This window comes from Ascaphus truei, chromosome 3 (genome assembly GCF_040206685.1).
Source record: "Ascaphus truei isolate aAscTru1 chromosome 3, aAscTru1.hap1, whole genome shotgun sequence".
Lineage (NCBI taxonomy): Eukaryota > Metazoa > Chordata > Amphibia > Anura > Ascaphidae > Ascaphus > Ascaphus truei.
The window spans coordinates 150,149,139-150,168,456 of NC_134485.1; the positions used below are offsets into that span (position 1 = coordinate 150,149,139).

General features: G+C 40.1%; 1 protein-coding gene across 1 annotated transcript in view; it reads right to left on the reverse strand.

Annotated features, from left to right (window-relative positions):
* Positions 1-210: 210 nt before the first annotated feature.
* Positions 211-19,318, reverse strand: part of BRIP1 (BRCA1 interacting DNA helicase 1) — a 746,182-nt gene continuing 727,074 nt past the window's right edge. The window contains exons 18-21 of the mRNA XM_075593097.1: positions 19,037-19,149; positions 6,220-6,299; positions 2,224-2,547; positions 211-1,472 (exon numbers count right to left, since the gene is read on the reverse strand). Of these exons, the coding sequence (XP_075449212.1) occupies positions 745-1,472; positions 2,224-2,547; positions 6,220-6,299; positions 19,037-19,149 (1,245 nt within the window). The 3' untranslated portion in view covers positions 211-744. The remainder of the gene's footprint in view (positions 1,473-2,223; positions 2,548-6,219; positions 6,300-19,036; positions 19,150-19,318) is intronic.

The window sequence follows — 19,318 nt, forward strand, 5'->3', positions numbered from 1 at the left end:
GTTGCTTGACTCGAACAACGTAGTGTCGTTCGATTGGAGCAACTGCCTTATCCAGAGCTGCTGGTTCTTCTATAAATACTTCTCTGTATGCCACCTATGTTCCGAGAGGGCTGCTGGAGTTTCCACCATCTGTCCGGCTTGAAGAGAATCTAGGCTGACGGGGTAACGCAGAAAAGATACCTTTCCGTGCCTTTAACTCCTTTGGAGTCATATGAGTTGTGGCACCGTCCATACATCACACTTATAATATTCAAGATCTATTTTGGATAAGACAATCTTGCACTATATGTGTTTTTTTCTTTTGTTGCTACATATGATTCTGTAATCCCTAGCACGATATTTCTTACTTGCTACAAGGATCCAAGGATGATTCTTTATGGTTGAGCAGCATATTGTGTTATATATTTTTTATGTATTTGTTATAATAAGTACTATTTAGATTCACGTTTTTTGGCACTATTGATTGACTAAGATTTTATTTTCTTGCACTTCCCTAGTATACTAAGAGTACCCAGTGTGTCTATATACATGTATATTTGTCTGTTTCTTTCATTTTACATCACAGTCTTCAAACTAGTACTTGTATATACAATACTACAATTAATCCAACAAGAAGGAAGACAAACCTTTATTTCTGGATCTGGAAAGTCTACACGTTCTGTTCTTTTTCTCTTTCTGATTAATTTCCTCTAGACTAGCATATTTTTCATTATTGCTTTCTGCACCATTTGGATAGCTCTCACTTTATACTACATTCTCTCTTGCAAGCATGCTGACAGCACATACCTTTGTGTCTACACCTGACTCTGCTACATTGGTCTCAAATAACTCATTAGATACAACAACACTTTTACTTTTGTTCTCATTTTCCCTGTTACAGTCATCACTAAACTGAACAGCTAACAGATGTTTTAGTCCATTGGATTCAGGGCTGTGTTGTTGCTCTTCATCATCATAAAGCTCAGGTGTAAAATAGATGGTATCATCTGCATCTTTTTCCTCTTTAAGCAGACCAGAAAGAGGGGTTTCAATTTTTTCATATGCTGGAATAACACTGATATTTGTATTATTATGAAAAAGAGGAAGAGCATTACAAATGCCTTCTAAACAACCTTCATTATGATCATTTCCCTCTAGTATTCTGGATGAATTATTTGGTCTACCTGAATCCCAATTAAGTTTGTCCACAATTGTTAATGTCTGACATCTGTCCATAGATGGTTCACAGTCTGCAGTTTTACAGTTTCCCAGAGTCAAGTTAGTGGCTGAAAAAGCACATCTCATGGAAGGAGCGGGTAGAGGAGTTGAAGTAAGAGGCTTACTGGTAAAGTATTTATAAAAAGATGATTTTTTTGTGCTGTTTGTTTTTTGCTTCTCAAATTTGGCAGTTGAACGTTTTCTGTTTGAGGTGGTCTGGTATCCTCCAGGCTTTGTATATTGAGATTGAGTTTCTCCACAAGCTTCAAAGTAATCTGTGAAAAATAAACAAATAACAAAACATATGTCCCTTTGTTATATGTTAATACTGTTAAACATTAAATATTTTATTTAAAAGAAAGAACAAGTGTTTTTATAATTCCCATTTTTTTGGCATTCAGTAGGAAAAATACCCCCCAGCTAAAAGGCACATCTTTTTTTACAAATCAAAAATCTCTGAATGTCTGGGGTGGTGGAAACCTCTCTGCATAAAATGAAAAAAGGTTTACGAGCAAGAGTCTTACAATTGACCCAAATACAACAGACAATCACATAACATTATACAGGCATACCCCGCATTAATGTACGCAATGGGTCCAAATTTGAGAAACAAAAAACAAACAGCACAAAAAAATCATCTTTTTATAAATACTTTACCAGTAAGCCTCTTTTCCCACATATCGATGCATGTACTGTACTGCAATCGTCATATATGTGCATAACTGATGTAAATAACGCATTTGTAACAGGCTCTATAGTCTCCCCGCTTGTGCACAGCTTTGGTACAGGCAGGGAACTGGTATTGCTGTTCAGGACGGTCTGACAGGCGTATGCGTGAGCTGCCGTTTGCCTATTGGGCGATATGTCCTTACTCGCGAGTGTACTTAAAGTGAGTGTCCTTAAACCGAGGTATGTCTGAATACTGTAACATGCATAAAGACACACTTATTGGGAGGTTTATACACAGCTCTCTACTATCGCTTTTATCTTGGTTTCAAGAGTTATTGCATTACCAGAAATACCTACATTTATTTTTGGCTCGGACATCTTCAACTGATGCTGGGTGGACTGGACTAAGTGGAATTGTGATAACTAGAGGCCGAGATGCAGAATTCTGTGGGAAAACTTTCTCCTCTGCACATTCGAGGGCACTTTGACAAGGGTGAATACTGACTTCCATCAAAGAAGAAGTTGGGGATAGATCCGTTGATGAGGTTGATGGATCCTGGACAGGTTCTCTATCACAGAGCTTCCTCTGTTGCTGGTTCTTAGCAAACCCATCTAAAGACTCTAGAGCACTGTTAAAAGTTGAGTAGTGCTGTACCAGTTGACGTACCCATTTTGACAGCCCTATAAAACACGCAGAAGAGAGAGAAAAAAAAAGTTACAGATTCTTAAATGTCTAACCTATCCCTGGGGACCTCCAGCTACACTAGGATTTACGAATAACCACTGCATTTACATATTGTTAATGCACTTACTGTGCATATGGATAGACCAATAATTCGTAATCCAGAAAACTCTGGTTTAGATCAGAAGCCCAGAGGAGAGGTTTGATAAGCCCCAATGACTCACCGTATCATAGTACCATGTGCTCTTAGTTTCAAATTACAGTTGTGAAATATACATCGTTTTATATACATACTGTATATATTTTTTATAGTCGTTAAATTTGTTAAGCGCAACATATTTCAGAGTGTGTGTGTGTGCATGTATGTATGTACGTACGTACGTACGTATATATTTAAGGTAAGAGCACAAAAAAATCTTGTGGCTTAAGAAAGTAAATTTTTTTTGTACACATTTTTTTATAACAATAACAGCTATATATTTGCCGACAAAGGATAGGACTACCTATCCGTTCAATGCTCCTGAATAAGTGGGAGGAGTCCCTACGAAACACGTAAGGTGAATGAGGTAAGTTGGTGTGAACTAAAAGTCGACAAGGTCAGATATCATCCCACGACTCCACGCTGCAACCGGAGGGCTTCCCCAACAACGAGAAGGCCTGACAGCACACTTGTAGCAGAAGGATTCGACAGCACCATTACCATTGAAGAAAAGGGGTTTAAAAGACCTCTATGTTTTGTAAATTTGATTTTATTCCATTTGTAAAACTTTTCTGTACAACAAATAAAGTCATTTATTATGCCATGGAAAGTGTTTTGCACTGTTACCTTATAAACATAGCTCTTACCTTATAAACATAAGTGACGACAAGGCCACTAATTGGATCAGCAGCAATCATGTGGCACCACACTCTAATAACATTGAACTAACTTTGGACTTATATTATACTTTATAATACTGTACCATTCATTTTCATTTATCATTAATGTTTTTTCATGGTAATCCCTGTGTACTAAACTCATTAATATTCTAATTGATTAAATTATTTTATTTGTTCTGACTGACTAATCTACCTTTTGTGCAGCACTTTCTCTCTCATCTATCTATCTACAGTATCTACCTACAAAATTAATGCTGATTACAAAACTAGTACACTACTTTTTATTCAAGTACTAAATAACGGTATATAGCAAAACCTGCAACTTTTAAATTATAATCAGTTACAATAACAATACAATGTGTTCATATCTGCTTGATTCTCTAAATTTTTGATCTGTATTTTACCTCATACTACAGAGTATAAGAGTACTTCAGTATTATTTGATACCTTTTTTATTTGGACGAACAATTGATATAATAAGACACGCCTTTGTGAGTTTTCACTATCTTTCTTCATACTACAGACTTGGAGCTCCCCCTATTGACTTTACAGCAGAAACATCAACCAGCTTTTAATTATTTTAGTTCCTTTCTTTCGGTTCCCCTCTCATTATATATCAACTCCCAACACATTGTTAACCCCTTAATGCTTTTTTTTTTTTTTAAAGATTATCAGATGGAAAAGTAATTGAATGGTATGAGGCGAATTTATATAATTCGTCCTTAAGGAGGTTAAGAGCAAATTGGCTGCAATGTTTGAGGATTTAGTGATTTGCAAAGCAGTACTACCCTTCCTGAATTAGGCTGTGATTATACCAAAAAACGCCGGCTTCGCAACAACAAATTGCAGAAATCTTATGTAGGTTTACATACCAGCGTGCCGCCTTGAGCCGCAAGGCAGCAGTCTTCTGAACAAATGTTCAAAATAGTTTCTGGCAGGCGACGGCCGCGTTACATGAGCAGTTCAGCCAATGAGGACCTACCGCTCACCGCCACGCCACCTCAACGCCTTCTTGTCTCCTTTCCTGTCTCCTCTCCTTGATAAATATGCGGCAGTGTGAGAGTGAAGTCACCGGATCGCACAGCCGCTCAGCGGCATCTGGTATAATCGTAGCCTTAGAAGGGCAGGTGTAAGGCCTGGGTCCCGCTGCTTCCGACGGCCTGTGCGGCCACGCAGCAGCGGACCACCAGCCCCTTTCCTCCAGTGTGGAGGTCCCCGCTGGCTCCTTATTACTTGGCTGACTGCGTGCTGTGACGCGTCAGGCGGCCGATGCTGCAAGATCCTAGTGATTTGCAGCTCTGACGCGTCACGTGGTGCGGCAGTCAGCCAATGAGGGAAGGAGGGGAGGGAAGGAGCTACGGATGGGAGGCGGCTTGGGAGGGGAGCAGGCTGTGGGGAAAAGTGTGTGAGTGTATATGTATGTGTGTATGTATGTGTGTGTGTGTGTGTGTATGTGTTGTGTGTATGTGTTGTGTGTATGTGTTGTTATGATGTGTTGTGTGGGGGGGTGGTGGTGGGTGGGTGGACGGCACCACGATCTTCACAAAGTTTAAACACGCCCCCCCTCTCCCACTAACGACCCCCCTCCCACTAACGCCCCCTTCCGGCTCCATCAGACCGCATATCGCGGTCAATTGCCTGTCAGCGTGCCGCCTGTCTGCAGTGCGAGCGCGCTGACTGAGGGAGCGGGGCCTTAGCCTAAAACTCCCAATGTGTTTACAGTAGCTACGGTATGTAAATTATAACAAAAGGATTTATTTTACAGCTACAGAAGGGTGTATCTCTATGTTCAATAATCGTTCTAAAGTGAATGCAGAAAGAAACCAGTGCAAGAGGAGACACCATCTAGACGCCAGAATTTGTAACCTGTGCAGGTAACAAGCTTTCACGACATATAATGTACACAAACATGGTACAGCTCAACCCCGTTATAACGCGATCCGTTACAATGCAAATCCGCGTATAACGCGATGCAAGCATTGCTCCCAATTTTCGTATTTATGAATACTTTGCAACACAATTATTGGTATCTAAAATACTTTATTGTACAATGCATACAATTGTTCTCACAACCCTATCGATCATCTGGGACCAGTGAAGACAGTCCCTTCCAGAGGGTTTGAGCAGGGGTTACAACCATTTATATACGTTTTTTTCACTATTATCAGTCACTTATATTGTATGCACTTAAGTTATTATAAGTATTTTTATACACTTTATTAATTATTCACTTATAGATTGGTGAACACTAGTATTGTTTCAGCGCCTTCTTTACACTATCACCTTGTCACAATGCATACAATTGTACATTATTTCTAACACGATCTGCTTATAACGCGATGTGATTCTTTGGACCCCAAGCACAGCGTTATAAGGGGGTTGAGCTGTATTTAGTAAAGCTATCCAATTATTTCCAAAAGGAAAGCTACACCTTTGACTCACACTGCCTATTGCTTTTAAACCTGGTTCTGCAGTTTCACAAACACCATTCTTATTTATGTAGATGCAACAGTAGCATATTGTCTATCTGATTTATAATAATGCTACGTACATTTTGTTCTCTATAAAGTAATTGTCTCAATTCAACCATTAAGATGATATGTCTGGCAGCCAAAACAGCTTAAAATTACTGGAATTAGATTAAGACAAATCCAGGATAGACAGCATTATATCTAAAGCCTTCTTACAAGTAGTTAAGACTAGAAGACAAGTAATCATTTCAGTTCCATTAAAATTCTGTATAGGACAGTTATTTTTCATGCGTTTTTATTTATAGCATTGATTCTGCTTACCAGTGATATACTTAGGATTGCCCCTGAAGCGGTCATCGACTAAAATTAGAGCACCCCAATCATTCTTATGTCGAATACACCTACAAAAGGAGTATAAAGACAAAAGCAAGCAGTCAAATCTACTGTGGTGCATTATTTTTGTGTATGGCAAATTTATGTATTCAGTCATTTATAAGGTACTCAAATGCTATGTTAGACATTCCAACTCTGTAAGGAAATTAGTATATGACTTTAAAAAAAAATATTTTACGTAATTTGACTTGTAGAAGAGGGATGGATGTTAAATATATGTGTTTTGCAATCTTTGATCCACGCTCTTGCTTCCAAGAAAGACCTTGACGATGGTCAACTCTCACTGTCTTGCAGCACTTGTATGTGGAAGTTTTCCCCTCCTCCACAGGTGTCCACTGGAGGAAAAATCCACAGGAGGACCGGTAGCAAAGAAAACACAAGCCACACTGATGGAGAAAGTTGTATAATCAACAATCAGACAAATGTATATAGTGACTTACACATTAGAAATCTGCTGTCCCAAACATCTGATGCAGTTAAATCTCCCTGTTGCCCCGCTCCGTTGGTGTATGGCTTGGTGGTAATCTGCTGACAGAGGTTTGTGTTCCCGCCCGCTGGGAACAGCTGAGACCTCACGTCGCACAATCTGCAGTCCCTCACAGCTACTTCCGGGTTTGCGCAAAGCAGCGTACCCGTATGTAGTGGATGGATATGGTAGCCAGAAATCCAGCAACCCACACTAGGCAGTCTCTAAGGGGAGCCAGACCGGCACCGCACACACCACACGTGAAATACAACAATGGGCAAAAGAACCAGGAGAAAAGTACACATCTACCACAACGCATTTGGGTCAAATGTGACCTTCATCAGGTGGTAATGATTAACCCCTGCATCCGCCTTTAAATACCCTCTAAGGAACAAGGAGTTGGAGATAGATGCTAAATAATAGTAGCAAAAGATAAACCCCCTGAAATAAAAATTCAATAGAGTAGTTAAAAAATAGACATATACAGGTCATGGTGAGACCCAAGATTGCAATATTAATAAAAATCCACCAAAGCTAAATGCAGAAAAATCTGCTGTTATTAGCAAACAAAAGTGAATATAATAGTAAAAAAAAAAGACATTCTGTCACATGCATCCATTAGAGGGATATTATCTAGGCACTGGCATATCATGCATACTGTATGGACCCTATACAGACTACATTTCTCTCTAGGAAACCTCCTGTAGTGTTCAAGAAATCTAAGACACTGAAGACTATTCTAGCACCGAGTTTTCTTAAGGGGACTAACTCTATCCCGAAAAGGGATCTGAGAGAGACATTGGTCTGCAACTATAGATGTACCAGGTGCAAGATATGTCCAAAAATGTTTCAGAATAAAAGTATTAAATCACATGTGACAGGGATTGAATATAAAATCACCAACTAAATTGACTGTCTGTCCACATACGTAGTCTACATCCTGCAATGCGGCTATGGACTACAGTATGTGGGCAGAACAAAACGCAGTCTCAAATTGCGGATCATGGAACATCTGAGAAATATCTGCAATATCCCTAAATTGGAAGGTTTATCAAAGCCTTTAACACACCTTCTAACTCATTTCAGAGGCCAACATGGGTGTAGTACAGAGGGAGTCCAATATATGGGTATTGAGAGAGTTATGAATACAGTTCGAGCGGGCAACCGTGATCTTCAGATTGCAAAAAGGGAACAATACTGGATCTTTACGTTACAGAGTAGATATCCAGGTGGTCTCAAAGACTATATATGTTAGGGATAATAAGAGAAGGCCAGAAGCTGCATTTGTCGTATGCCTTCCATTTTGTCTCGTTATGATAGCTAAAATATATTTCTTCATGTAGTCAGTTTTTGCTAACATATATTCACTCACGAAGCTAGTTTTTACTGTCTTATCTGTAATAGGAGTTTAGCTCCTTGGGAAGCTAAAATAATCCCACATAAATTCCATGAGAACCAAGGATGTAAATGACGGAGGTGAGAATGATATGTATTCCAGATAGTGCCTGTCCTGGGAGATTTACGCCCATTTGATCACCCCACTAACATGTCTTGCCCCTAAATCACGCCTTTAACATAAGTTACGCCTCTAACCAAATGTTTTCTTATTTCTGTATAATTCTTTTTACCCTATGCTTAATAAACTAAGACAAAGGTTTTGAAACACTGCCTGCATGTCGTTTCATTTCGTTCGTCTTCCGAGCTCGTACGTTTTATCAGATTGGAGTTAGCAGTGCCAGGGCGTGAATCCAAAGCTTCCCGGGAAGTCAGCAGCGTGGTGCTGTGTGTGTGGACCAAGTCACAAAAGGCCTCCAGCCCTATTTCCAATTGGCAGGGCTACCCCAATAATATAGAACTCACACCTTTCTAAAATAGTCATGGGACCACCCTTTATTTTTCTGGTTGTTCTTTCCCTTTCCTCCATCGTTATTTTATGTATATCTCTTTCTATGTTTGTTTTCGTACCCTTTTTGCCCCCTCCCCTCTCTTTTTTTGGTTGCCGTTTTGTATTTCTGTGTTTGTGTTTTGTGCTACTTTGTCCATTTAGCAGTATGCAATGGCTGTGAATTCTGGAATTGTGTTATGTATGTATTTTATATATGTGTTTTATATTCATTTATATACCCACGCAACCGATATTTTTGATACCCTCATTTTTTTACTATTATATTCACTTTTGTTTGCTAATAACAGAAGATTTTTCTGCATTTAGCTTTGGTGGATTTTTTATTAATATTGCAATCTTGGGTCTCACCATGACCTGTATACTGTATGTCTATTTATATACAGCAGATTTCTAATGTGTAAGTTACTATATACATTTGTCTGATTGTTGATTATACATCATTCTCCAACGGTGCGCCTTGTGATTTATTTTCGTTAAATATACAGTATGTGTGACTGGAAGCCTTAAAGCCTTAGCTGTTGGGAGTGGAGGACTACTGTATGATGCTATACGGTGTACCCAATGTGAGTTGTGTTCACCATCACCCTTTCTTTCAAGTATTAAAGCTCAGGCTGTGCAATCTGATGCAAAAAGATTGCTTGTCCTTATATTACTATGTAAGACCGTATACATTGGCAAACCTGCGGGGGGAAAAAATAAATAAAAATCGTTTATCGACCGTTTGTGATTAAATGTAGTAAGTACACCAGCAAATTTAGACTGCACCTGTAGCCCCCCATCTCACCTGAAGAAAAACAGATACAGAGTTTATTTTGTCTGTTTCTGGATGGCAAAGCATTTCTGTATTAATAGAAAAGTGCCAGATACAAGCCTTTTCTGCTTCCTTTGCCATGAATCTCTATAGACATGTTCTGTCACTGTCAGCATATATTATGTTTTGGTGAAGGACATCTTCAAGTAAAAGGTCGCTTGTCTTCAATTACTTTCTTTTCCTGTTCATGGCCTTTATGTGACGTTTTACAGAGTGCAGGGCAAATAGAGGTTTTTATTTGTAATTTTATTTCAGAAGATTTAAAAATGTTGCATAGAGATGTTATATTTCTCTGAACTCAGCAAAGGCGTCTAGCCAAGCAAAGACACACTGAAAAATTAAACATTATGTTCTTTATAGTTCAACTTCAATCCATTTTAATAAATATTTTCTGATACAACAAAACAATAAGAAAACCCCCTGCAAAAAGTGATTCGTATTGAGCATTATTCGGCATATACAACTTCATTATTAACTTATTTTCTTTAACAAATTGACCTCACGTCTCTTATCCAGAATACACATTTCAGTAATGTACTTGCTCAGTTAGCTATCGAGTCACACATTCGGTCTGAGCCACTAATTTGGTCTAAAGAAAGCAAAATGTATTGTCTGTGTTGCTTCACGGGGGTAGGTGACAATATGTGAATACCTATTAAAGATACTGTATGCTAAATTGTGAATGACATTATGAAAATTGTAGTGGAAAAGCAAAATAGTTGATTGTCACTGTATGGGGTTGACCAGACTACTTGGGATTGTAAACACCAGCACAACGCAGAGGTTAGTAAACAAATGTTTATTTGTCAGGAGCCAAAAGGAAGAAAAACACAAGCACAAAGAACAATAAATCATCAACACAGGGAATACGGATCTCGCTAGGTGCAGGATGCTGCCCAAACGACCTCACCCTGAATGCTGCCTCAATAGCCCGTTCCACAATCCCAGTAATTAGGGATAACCGGGTCTAGTAGTACAGTTTTGATACCGTTGGTCTTCAGACGCAGAGAACAAACAAATAGAACTATGGAGCTCTGATCGCCATCTATACTTAACAGGTCTTCATTTTGAACATGGAGAACCGGATGCTGACCAATCACTGGAGTCCATTATTCCACTGAGCCAATCAGGAGTGAGGGGTTTCCGGAATGGACCAATCAGGTGAGGGGATGGAGCCAGTGCCTTAGCCTGGTCCCCGAGTGGCAGGTCCTTGGAGCGTGGGAAATTGGAACTGACCAATGGGAACCAGGCTGATGGGGCTCGGACCAAAACCCCTGTCCCCGAAGTCAGTTCCAGATCTCATGCAGGGTTAAACGCCTTACTGCTGGGGAGAGAACAATATTCCGGCCTTGGAGTGCGTACTCTGCTAGCAGGGGAGAACTTTCCCGCAGTCTCCCATTGTCCCTTAGCACTGCACCTGGCATCACTCAAAGGCTAGCCCTCTGATTAATTGTGTGCCTGGGCTAACAACAGTGGCTAAGTACCAGGCACACAGTAAGTCACCGAGAACATACAAAACAGTAAAAATCACCTAGCAACACATTATGTGTTGGAGGCCATTTTCATACCCTGAGGTGGCACATTAACCCATGCAGTGGATCACCATCTTGACTGGCCCCTGCAGTCTAACCTCCTCCTCCCAAGACAAGACCTCTGGGGTGGCAGTTTTGATGGCTTAGCCTAAAATGTCTATGGGAGTCTGTAGCTCTTGAACCGGGCCAGGGTCATCCTGCCAAGATAAGCCATCGGTGTTGCTGTGGTCCCTTGTGCTAGATGGTAAAGTCATTCTTGAAAGGCAAAGCTCCACCACAACAATTTTATATTTTACCCGCCCGACACCGGTGTAGCCAGCTAAGGGAGATGTGGTCAATCACACGTTAAAGGCTCGGCCAAAGACATAGGACTGTAAATTTCTCATTGCCCAACAATTGCCAAGCACTCCTTTATGATAGTAGTAAATCTAACAGCTTCCTGCTCAGATAAAATACCAGGTGCTTGATCCCACCCTTGCCCACCTGTCCTGAGGACCACAACTATGCCGAACGTAGGGGCATCAGATTGCACAAGGAACCGTTTGCTGTAATTGGAGGCTGCAAGAACAGGAGTGCTGGAGTCTAGCATTCCGGAGACCTGGTCACAGTGCAGGGAGCCTTTTATGAGTCAAGTCGGTCAGGGGCTTAAGAATGGCACTGTAGCAAAGTACAAACTTTCGGTAATACCCAGTCATCCCCAGAAAAGTTAGCACCTGTTCCTGCGTATAGGTAGTAGGTCTTGGTACATGTTGGCACCAATGACAAAGTTAGAGAAAGATGGAGGGTCCTAAAAAATGATTACAGGGATCTAGGCCAAAAGCTTAAGGCAAGGACCTCCAAGGTAGTATTTTCTGAAATACTACCAGTGCCATGCGCTACCGCAGGGAGACAGTCAGAGATCAGGGAGGTTAATGCATGGCTAAGAAAGTGGTGCAGGAAGGAGGGGTTTGGGTTTTTAGAGCACTGGGACTCCTTTTCTGAGAGGTGCCATCTATATTCTAGGGACGGATTGCACCTCAATGAAGAGGGATCTTCTGTGCTAGGGGAGAGAATGCTAAAAAGGTTGGAGGAGATTTTAAACTAGGATGGAGGGGGGAGGGGAATGAAACAGATAATTAACTAAATGGAATAGAGGAGGATACAAGGTGGTATGGAGGTAGAATGGGGGAAAGTGCGAGTTTGACAAGCAGTGAGACACCCATAGTAAATATAGATAATACTAGAAAACTTCTAAAGACTAAACCAAGTGGGCGCAGAAAGGAAGGAGCAGATAAGATAATAGTACAGGCTGAAAAAAACCTTAAATGCATGCTTGCTAGAAGCCTGACAGATAATATGGGGGAGCTTGAATTAATAGCTGCAAGGGAGCAATATGATATCATAGGCATTACTGAAACATGGTGGGATAAAACTCATGACTGGGCAGTTAATTTAGAGGGTTATTCCCTTTTTTGGAAGGATCAAACAAATAAAAGGGGAGGTGGAGTATGTTTATATGTTAAACCGGATCTAAAACCTATTATAAGGGATGATGTTTATGAAGGGAATGATGAAAATGTAGAGACTTTGTGGATAGAAATTAGCAGCAGAGGTAAAAGTATTAAGAAAATGTTTGTGGGAATATGCTATAAACCACCAAATATCTGTGAGATTGAGGAAGCTAAAATACTTTTGCAAATGGAAAAGGCATCAAAACTGGGTTATGTTTGCATAATGGGGGATTTTAATTATCCAGACAAAGACTGGGGCAATGAGATTAGCGTTACAACAAAAGGAAACAGGTTTTTGGGGGGGCTTAAAGACAATTATATGACTCAAATTATTGAGGAACCAACCAGGAGAGGGGCAGTTCTGGATTTGGTCATATCAAACAATGTAGAAGTAATAACAAATATTCAAGTCCTGGAACATTTGGGTAACAGTGATCATAACATGGTCTCATTTGAAATAAATTATCAAAAAATAGATTTCTTGGGTTCAACAAAGACCTTAAACTTTAGTAAGGCAGATTTTAATAAACTGAGGTCTAATCTAGTAGTAATACAATGGGATGATGTTTTTGCAGGGAAAAATGTAGAAGATAAATGGGCAGTCTTTAAAACATTGTTAGAAAAGCACACTTATCAGTGTATACCCTTGGGTAATAAATATAAAAGAAATAAGTCAAAACCAATGTGGCTAAATAAACAGGTAGGCGAGGAAATGGAAAAGAAGAGGCAGGCGTTTAGATTCTTTAAGTCAGAAGGGACGGAGACATCGTATCAGAATTATAAGGAATGTAACAAAAATTGCAAAAGGGCAATCAAATTAGCAAAAAGGGATAATGAAAAAAGGATTGCAATAGAAAGTAAGGTCAACCCTAAAAAGTTCTTTAAGTACCTTAATAACAAAAAAATGAGAAAAGAAAATATAGGACCCTTTCAGTGTGAGATGGGTAGGCAGATTATTGGAGATAAGGAAAAAGCTGAGGTATTAATCAAATTCTTTGCCTCTGTGTTTACCAGGGAAGAATCAAGTTCAATAGTAGTGCCGCAGAAGGAAGCCACAACCTCCATATTAATGAACAATTGGTTAACTGAGGAAGAAGTTCATAAGCGACTTGAAAAAATTAAAGTAAATAAGGCACCAGGCCCCGATGGCATACATCCAAGAGTTCTCAAGGAGTTAAGCTCAGTAATAGCTAAACCATTATATTTAATATTCAAGGACTCCATTTCCCCAGGCTCAGTACCACAAGATTGGCGTAAAGCAGTTGTGGTGCCTATATTTAAAAAGGGAGCTAGATCACATCTGGGAAATTACAGACCTGTAAGCCTGACTTCAATAGTAGGGAAACTACTTGAAGGTTTAATACGGGATAACATTCAGGAATACTTAATGGAAAACAAAATTATTAGTAATAGTCAGCATGGGTTTATGAAGGATAGATCTTGTCAAACTAACCTTATTTGTTTCTTTGAGGAGGTAAGTAGGAATTTAGACCAAGGTAATGCAGTTGATGTGGTTTACTTAGATTTTGCAAAGGCTTTTGATACGGTTTCACACAAGAGGTTGGTGTACAAAATAGCACTCCATTTTGACACATTTGCATATATATATTTTGTGGGGGCTTAGGGGTTCCCAAAAAGAGCTTGCTGGGGTTCTGTGTTTTGTTAACCCATTCTCAGCTGTTCCAGTTGGTGGAGGTTGGTGGCTCCTCCTTCCCAGGTTTTAAGCCTGCCCCTCCCCACCTCCCTAGTTTGCAAGTGCCTCATTCTGCTGGATATAGACCCACTGTTGTCTTTCTCCCTCCTAATAGAGGTAAATGAGAATTTTAATCCTAATAGAGGTATATTAGTATTTTTATCTGGTAGTGTTAGGCCTCGCGAACAGGTGTCTGCCTTGACGTGGCTCGCAAGCTTACAACGCTTTGGACAAAGGGTTAAACTAAATGACCCTATTTCAAGAGAATATATAAGTATTTTACTGTGTATTTCTGTCATGTTGGATGTAGCATTGGGCTTCTCTGTCGTCTGTTGTATACATATGCCACGCTCAATAGCACTCCATTTTGACACATTTACATATATATATATTTTGTGGGGGCTCAGGGGTTCCCAAAAAGAGCTTGCTGGGGTTCTGTGTTTTGTTAACCCATTCTCAGCTGTTCCAGCTGGTGGAGGTTGGTGGCTCCTCCTTCCCAGGTTTAAAGCCCGCCCCTCCCCACTTCCCTAGTTTGCAAGTGCCTCATTCTGCTGGATATAGACCCACTGTGGTCTTTCTCCCTCCTAATAGAGGTAAATGAGAATTTTAATCCTAATAGAGGTATATTAGTATTTTTATCTGGTAGTGTTAGGCCTTGCGAACAGGTGTCTGCCTTGACGTGGCTCGCAAGCTTACAACGCTTTGGCCAAAGGGTTAAACTAAATGACCCTATTTCAAGAGAATATATAAGTATTTTACTGTGTATTTCTGTCATGTTGGATGTAGCATTGGGCTTCTCTGTCGTCTGTTGTATACAAAATAAAGAAAATTGGACTCAGTAATAATATATACACCTGGATTAAAAACTGGTTAAAGGACAGACAACAGAGGGTTGTCATAAATGGAACTTTTTCAGGTTGGGCTAAAGTCTTGAGTGGAGTACCTCAGGGATCGTTACTGGGACCCCTGCTTTTTAACTTGTTTATTAATGACCTTGAGGTTGGGATCGAGAGCAAAGTCTCCATCTTTGCTGATGATACTAAATTGTGTAAGGTAATAGAATCAAAGCAGGATGTAATTTCTCTTCAGAAGGACTTGGAGAGACTGGAAACCTGGGCAGGTAAATGGCAAATGAGGTTTAATACAGATAAATGTAAGGTTATGCATTTGGGATGCAAGAATAAAAAGGCGACTTACAAATTAAATGGAGATATATTGGGGGAATCCTTGATGGAGAAGGATTTAGGAGTGCTTATAGACAGCAGGCTTAGCAATAGTGCCCAATGTCATGCAGTAGCTGCAAAGGCAAACAAGATCTTATCTTGCATCAAATGGGCAATGGATGGAAGGGAAGTAAATATAATTATGCCCCTTTACAAAGCATTAGTAAGACCACACCATGAATATGGAGTACAATTTTGGGCACCAATCCTAAGAAAAGACATTATGGAACTAGAGAGAGTGCAGAGAAGAGCCACCAAATTAATAAAGGGGATGGACATTCTAACTTATGAGGAGAGGCTAGCTAAATTAGATTTATTTACATTAGAAAAGAGGCGTCTAAGAGGGGATATGATAACTATATACAAATATATTTGGGGACAATACAAGGAGCTTTCAAAAGAACTATTCATCCCACGGGCAGTACAAAGGACTCGGGGCCATCCCTTAAGGTTGGAGGAAAATAAATTTCACCAGCAACAAAGGAAAGGGTTCTTTACAGTAAGGGCAGTTAAAATGTGGAATTCATTACCCATGGAGACTGTGGTGGCAGATACAATAGATTTGTTCAAAAAAAGGTTGGACATCTTTTTAGATGGAAAAGGTATACAGGGATATACCAAATAAGTATACATGGGAAGGATGTTGATCCAGGGATTAATCCAATTGCCAATTCTTGGAGTCAGGAAAGAATGAATTTTTCCCCTTAATGGGGTTTTTTGTTTGCCTTCCTCTGGATCAATAAGTATAGATATAGGATAAAGTATCTGTTGTCTAAATTTAGCATAGGTTGAACTTTATGGACGGAAGTCTTTTTTCAACCTCATCTACTATGTAACTATGTAACTAGGTTATCGGAGGATGGCCTCTACTTTGACCGGCTCTGGCTTGAGATCTTCTCCATCCATTCGGTGCATAGATACAGGACCTCGACCATGTCGAGCTGACTCTTCGTGGGCTTCAGGGTCAATCCTACTTTCCTGATCCAATCTAGTACCACCGCCCGATCACAGTGTCCGCCTAATTGCTGGCAAGTGTCACAGGCACGGCAAAATTTTGCCACCACCTGTGCCATTCCCGGCTGTGACGGTGAAGGGGTACCGAGGCCAATAATAAAGGTATTATGCCCGGCTGGGAGCCCCTGAGCCATATTGGGGAATCGTAGATTGTCAGCTCTGCAACCCAGTAATGGCATGAAAACTGTAACTTCAATATAAATGTATGTGTCTCTCACCAGGTATAAGGTGGCGAGACTAATGTGATTCTAAATGTAAAAGGTATTACTGTGGCAGTGTTTTCCTGTAACCGCGCAAAGGAAAAATAGTTTTAAAACCCAGAAGCTAGCAGCACAAGCAAGCGGCTTTTAGCTACTGTAACTTTCGCTAAGAAGCTCCTAGAGCGCTGAGATTTGCTGTGAGCCCTGTTCGGGTTAAAACAGGAAATATCATATTGCGCAATATTTATATAGTTATATAAAAGTTGATGACTTAACATCCCCCTGTTTTAATTGTACCAACATGTTAGGCATATTGGGATTTTCATGTAACGCCTGAGACAGAGGAAATGCTTAATTTATAAACACTGTCGTTAGAAATGTATGGCAGGAAATTCCTGCAAAGGTAACGGCGCATATTCAGCCCTGGACTTCTAAGACACCCCGCTGGCGTTCTGCCAGGATGTCTGAAAAAGTCCAGAGTTGAAAGACGCCGACATACTAAGATGTCAAGTGGGGAGGTTTAACACAAGTATCCCCATCTTTGTGAATGTCTGGGCAAATGGGCCAGCTCAGAGAAAATCGCCACGTAAGGGGGCCGTTTCTGGTATGCTAAGCGGCAAAGGTGCGAAGTTCGCGCATGCCCATAGTAAACTAAAAAGCCCCTCTGCCAGGCTTTGCAAAGTATTGGCAACTCCGGGATAGGTGGGGAATATTATTCCCACGGAGTAGATTGGCTGCACGGTTTAAGTATAGGACTGTTTAGTGTAAAAGACACACTGCAGCCCATCAGGAACCATATTCCCAAAGTAACAAGATTCATGCAACTTCGTAACATCGTAACACGATTTAAGAATTTGTAAGAACTAAGGTTTCCAGATCCAATACAACAGCGATAGAATGAAGGAAGCAGCACCGGCGGAGTAACAGTGGTTTCGAGCGGCGCAACTGACCGAGGACTGCTTTCCAGCTCTATTTGCGCACAAATCCCGCTCCTGGGAAATTGTGCCTAGAGACTTTATTTCCAAAGATTTTGTTTTGGGAACAAGATTTTTTGTTTGCCCCCGTCCCAGTAAGTGTATTTTCAGTGTAATTGTAAACCAATGTGTGTGTGCTCATTCTGTAAATAAATCACAATTTATTTTATCTCTTCGCTTTGATCAATCAAAGGATCCGGGTATTAATGCGTTAAAAGTGCTGTTCTCCCGTGACAGGCTTTTTTCTGGTGGCAACGGCAGGATTTGATTGAGCCTATGGTATAGTATCCTGTGGGATCCTATAGCATAGCGGGAGACTCGAACGTTGCGAGCTACCAAAGCAAGAGGTAGCATACATACGGTTAACAAGAGCATGAAAAAATAGTCACCCTTTGTCCCATAACTTTGTGCCTGCAGGTGAAACATGGACAAGCGAGCAGGACGATTCTGGACTTGGGATCGTGCCCAGATCGTTGTCCGGTGTGAAGGTTATGGTTTATCGATGGCTGGTCGGTCAAAGGTGCAACTGGAGGAGGATTTGGAACGGCATGAAGCCAGCATTGCTATCCCTGAGGGCACGGAGCCCGAAACGCGCAGCCGCAGTGATCACACTTCAGCTCGGGGTGTAGGAGGTTAATCCAGCCCTGGAGGGAGGTGGACATGGGGAGGGAGAGGGTGCTCCAATTCTTGGAGTCAGGAAGGAATTTATTTAATGAGATATCATTGGATGATATGACTCTGGGGTTTTTTGTTTGCCTTCCTTTGGTTCAATAAGTATAGATATAGGATAATGTATCTGTTGTCTAAATTTAGCATAGGTTGAACTTGATGGACGTACGTCTTTTTTCAACCTCATCTACTATGTAACGATGTGACTATGTAGAAGTAATGGACAAGTCATGAATCATATTGAGCCATTCTTTGCAGCAGCTATAATCATAACAAGGATGCATGTACTGAAAATTATTTAAAATAAAATACACATAGTCTACCTTATATGATTCAAAAATAAAAATACTGTTCGTTGTATCCTAACTATGTTATTCTGAAATCAATTTAACAAAATATTTTTATTAAAAGTATTTTCCTTACACTCGCTTTATTACTCAGTCATCGTTGCTGCCAACTTACAGTAATATCACGACTTCACCCTTAGCTTATTTAAGTAAGTGTACCTAAAAACAGTTGTACATGTACTGTAATGATTGGACACCATTTAAAAAAAAAAAAAATTGTTATGGCATTAGTTTGATTTCACTTTTCTTAATGTATGACTTAATAGATTAGTAAAAAGTTTGATACAGGGAAATATTTTATTAAAACATACTAAAATTTTTTATGTAGAACGTGTACTTTAAATCATAGTTGCATAGCAACTCATATGTGTTCTTATGTCCTAGACAATTTTTTGAGAATTATTTTTACTACGAACTTACCTCCCTAAGGCTTGGTTCAGGGCTCTGTATGCTTGAATTTCATACCATTGGCTGCCAGGTAAAAGTCCTCTGCTCTTTGCATGCTGATCATTGTACTTTCTTTTTAGCTCAACCTAAAATGAAAATGGATATACAGTAAAAAAAAAAAAACACCACCACGAAGACAAAAGGTAAAAAAACAAACCAAAAAACCTCCACTTATTGTACAAAACCACAAGCACTGAAAGAGTTAATGACCATTCTGGGGTTAAGGCATTTGTAATGTATTAATTAGTGTTTTGC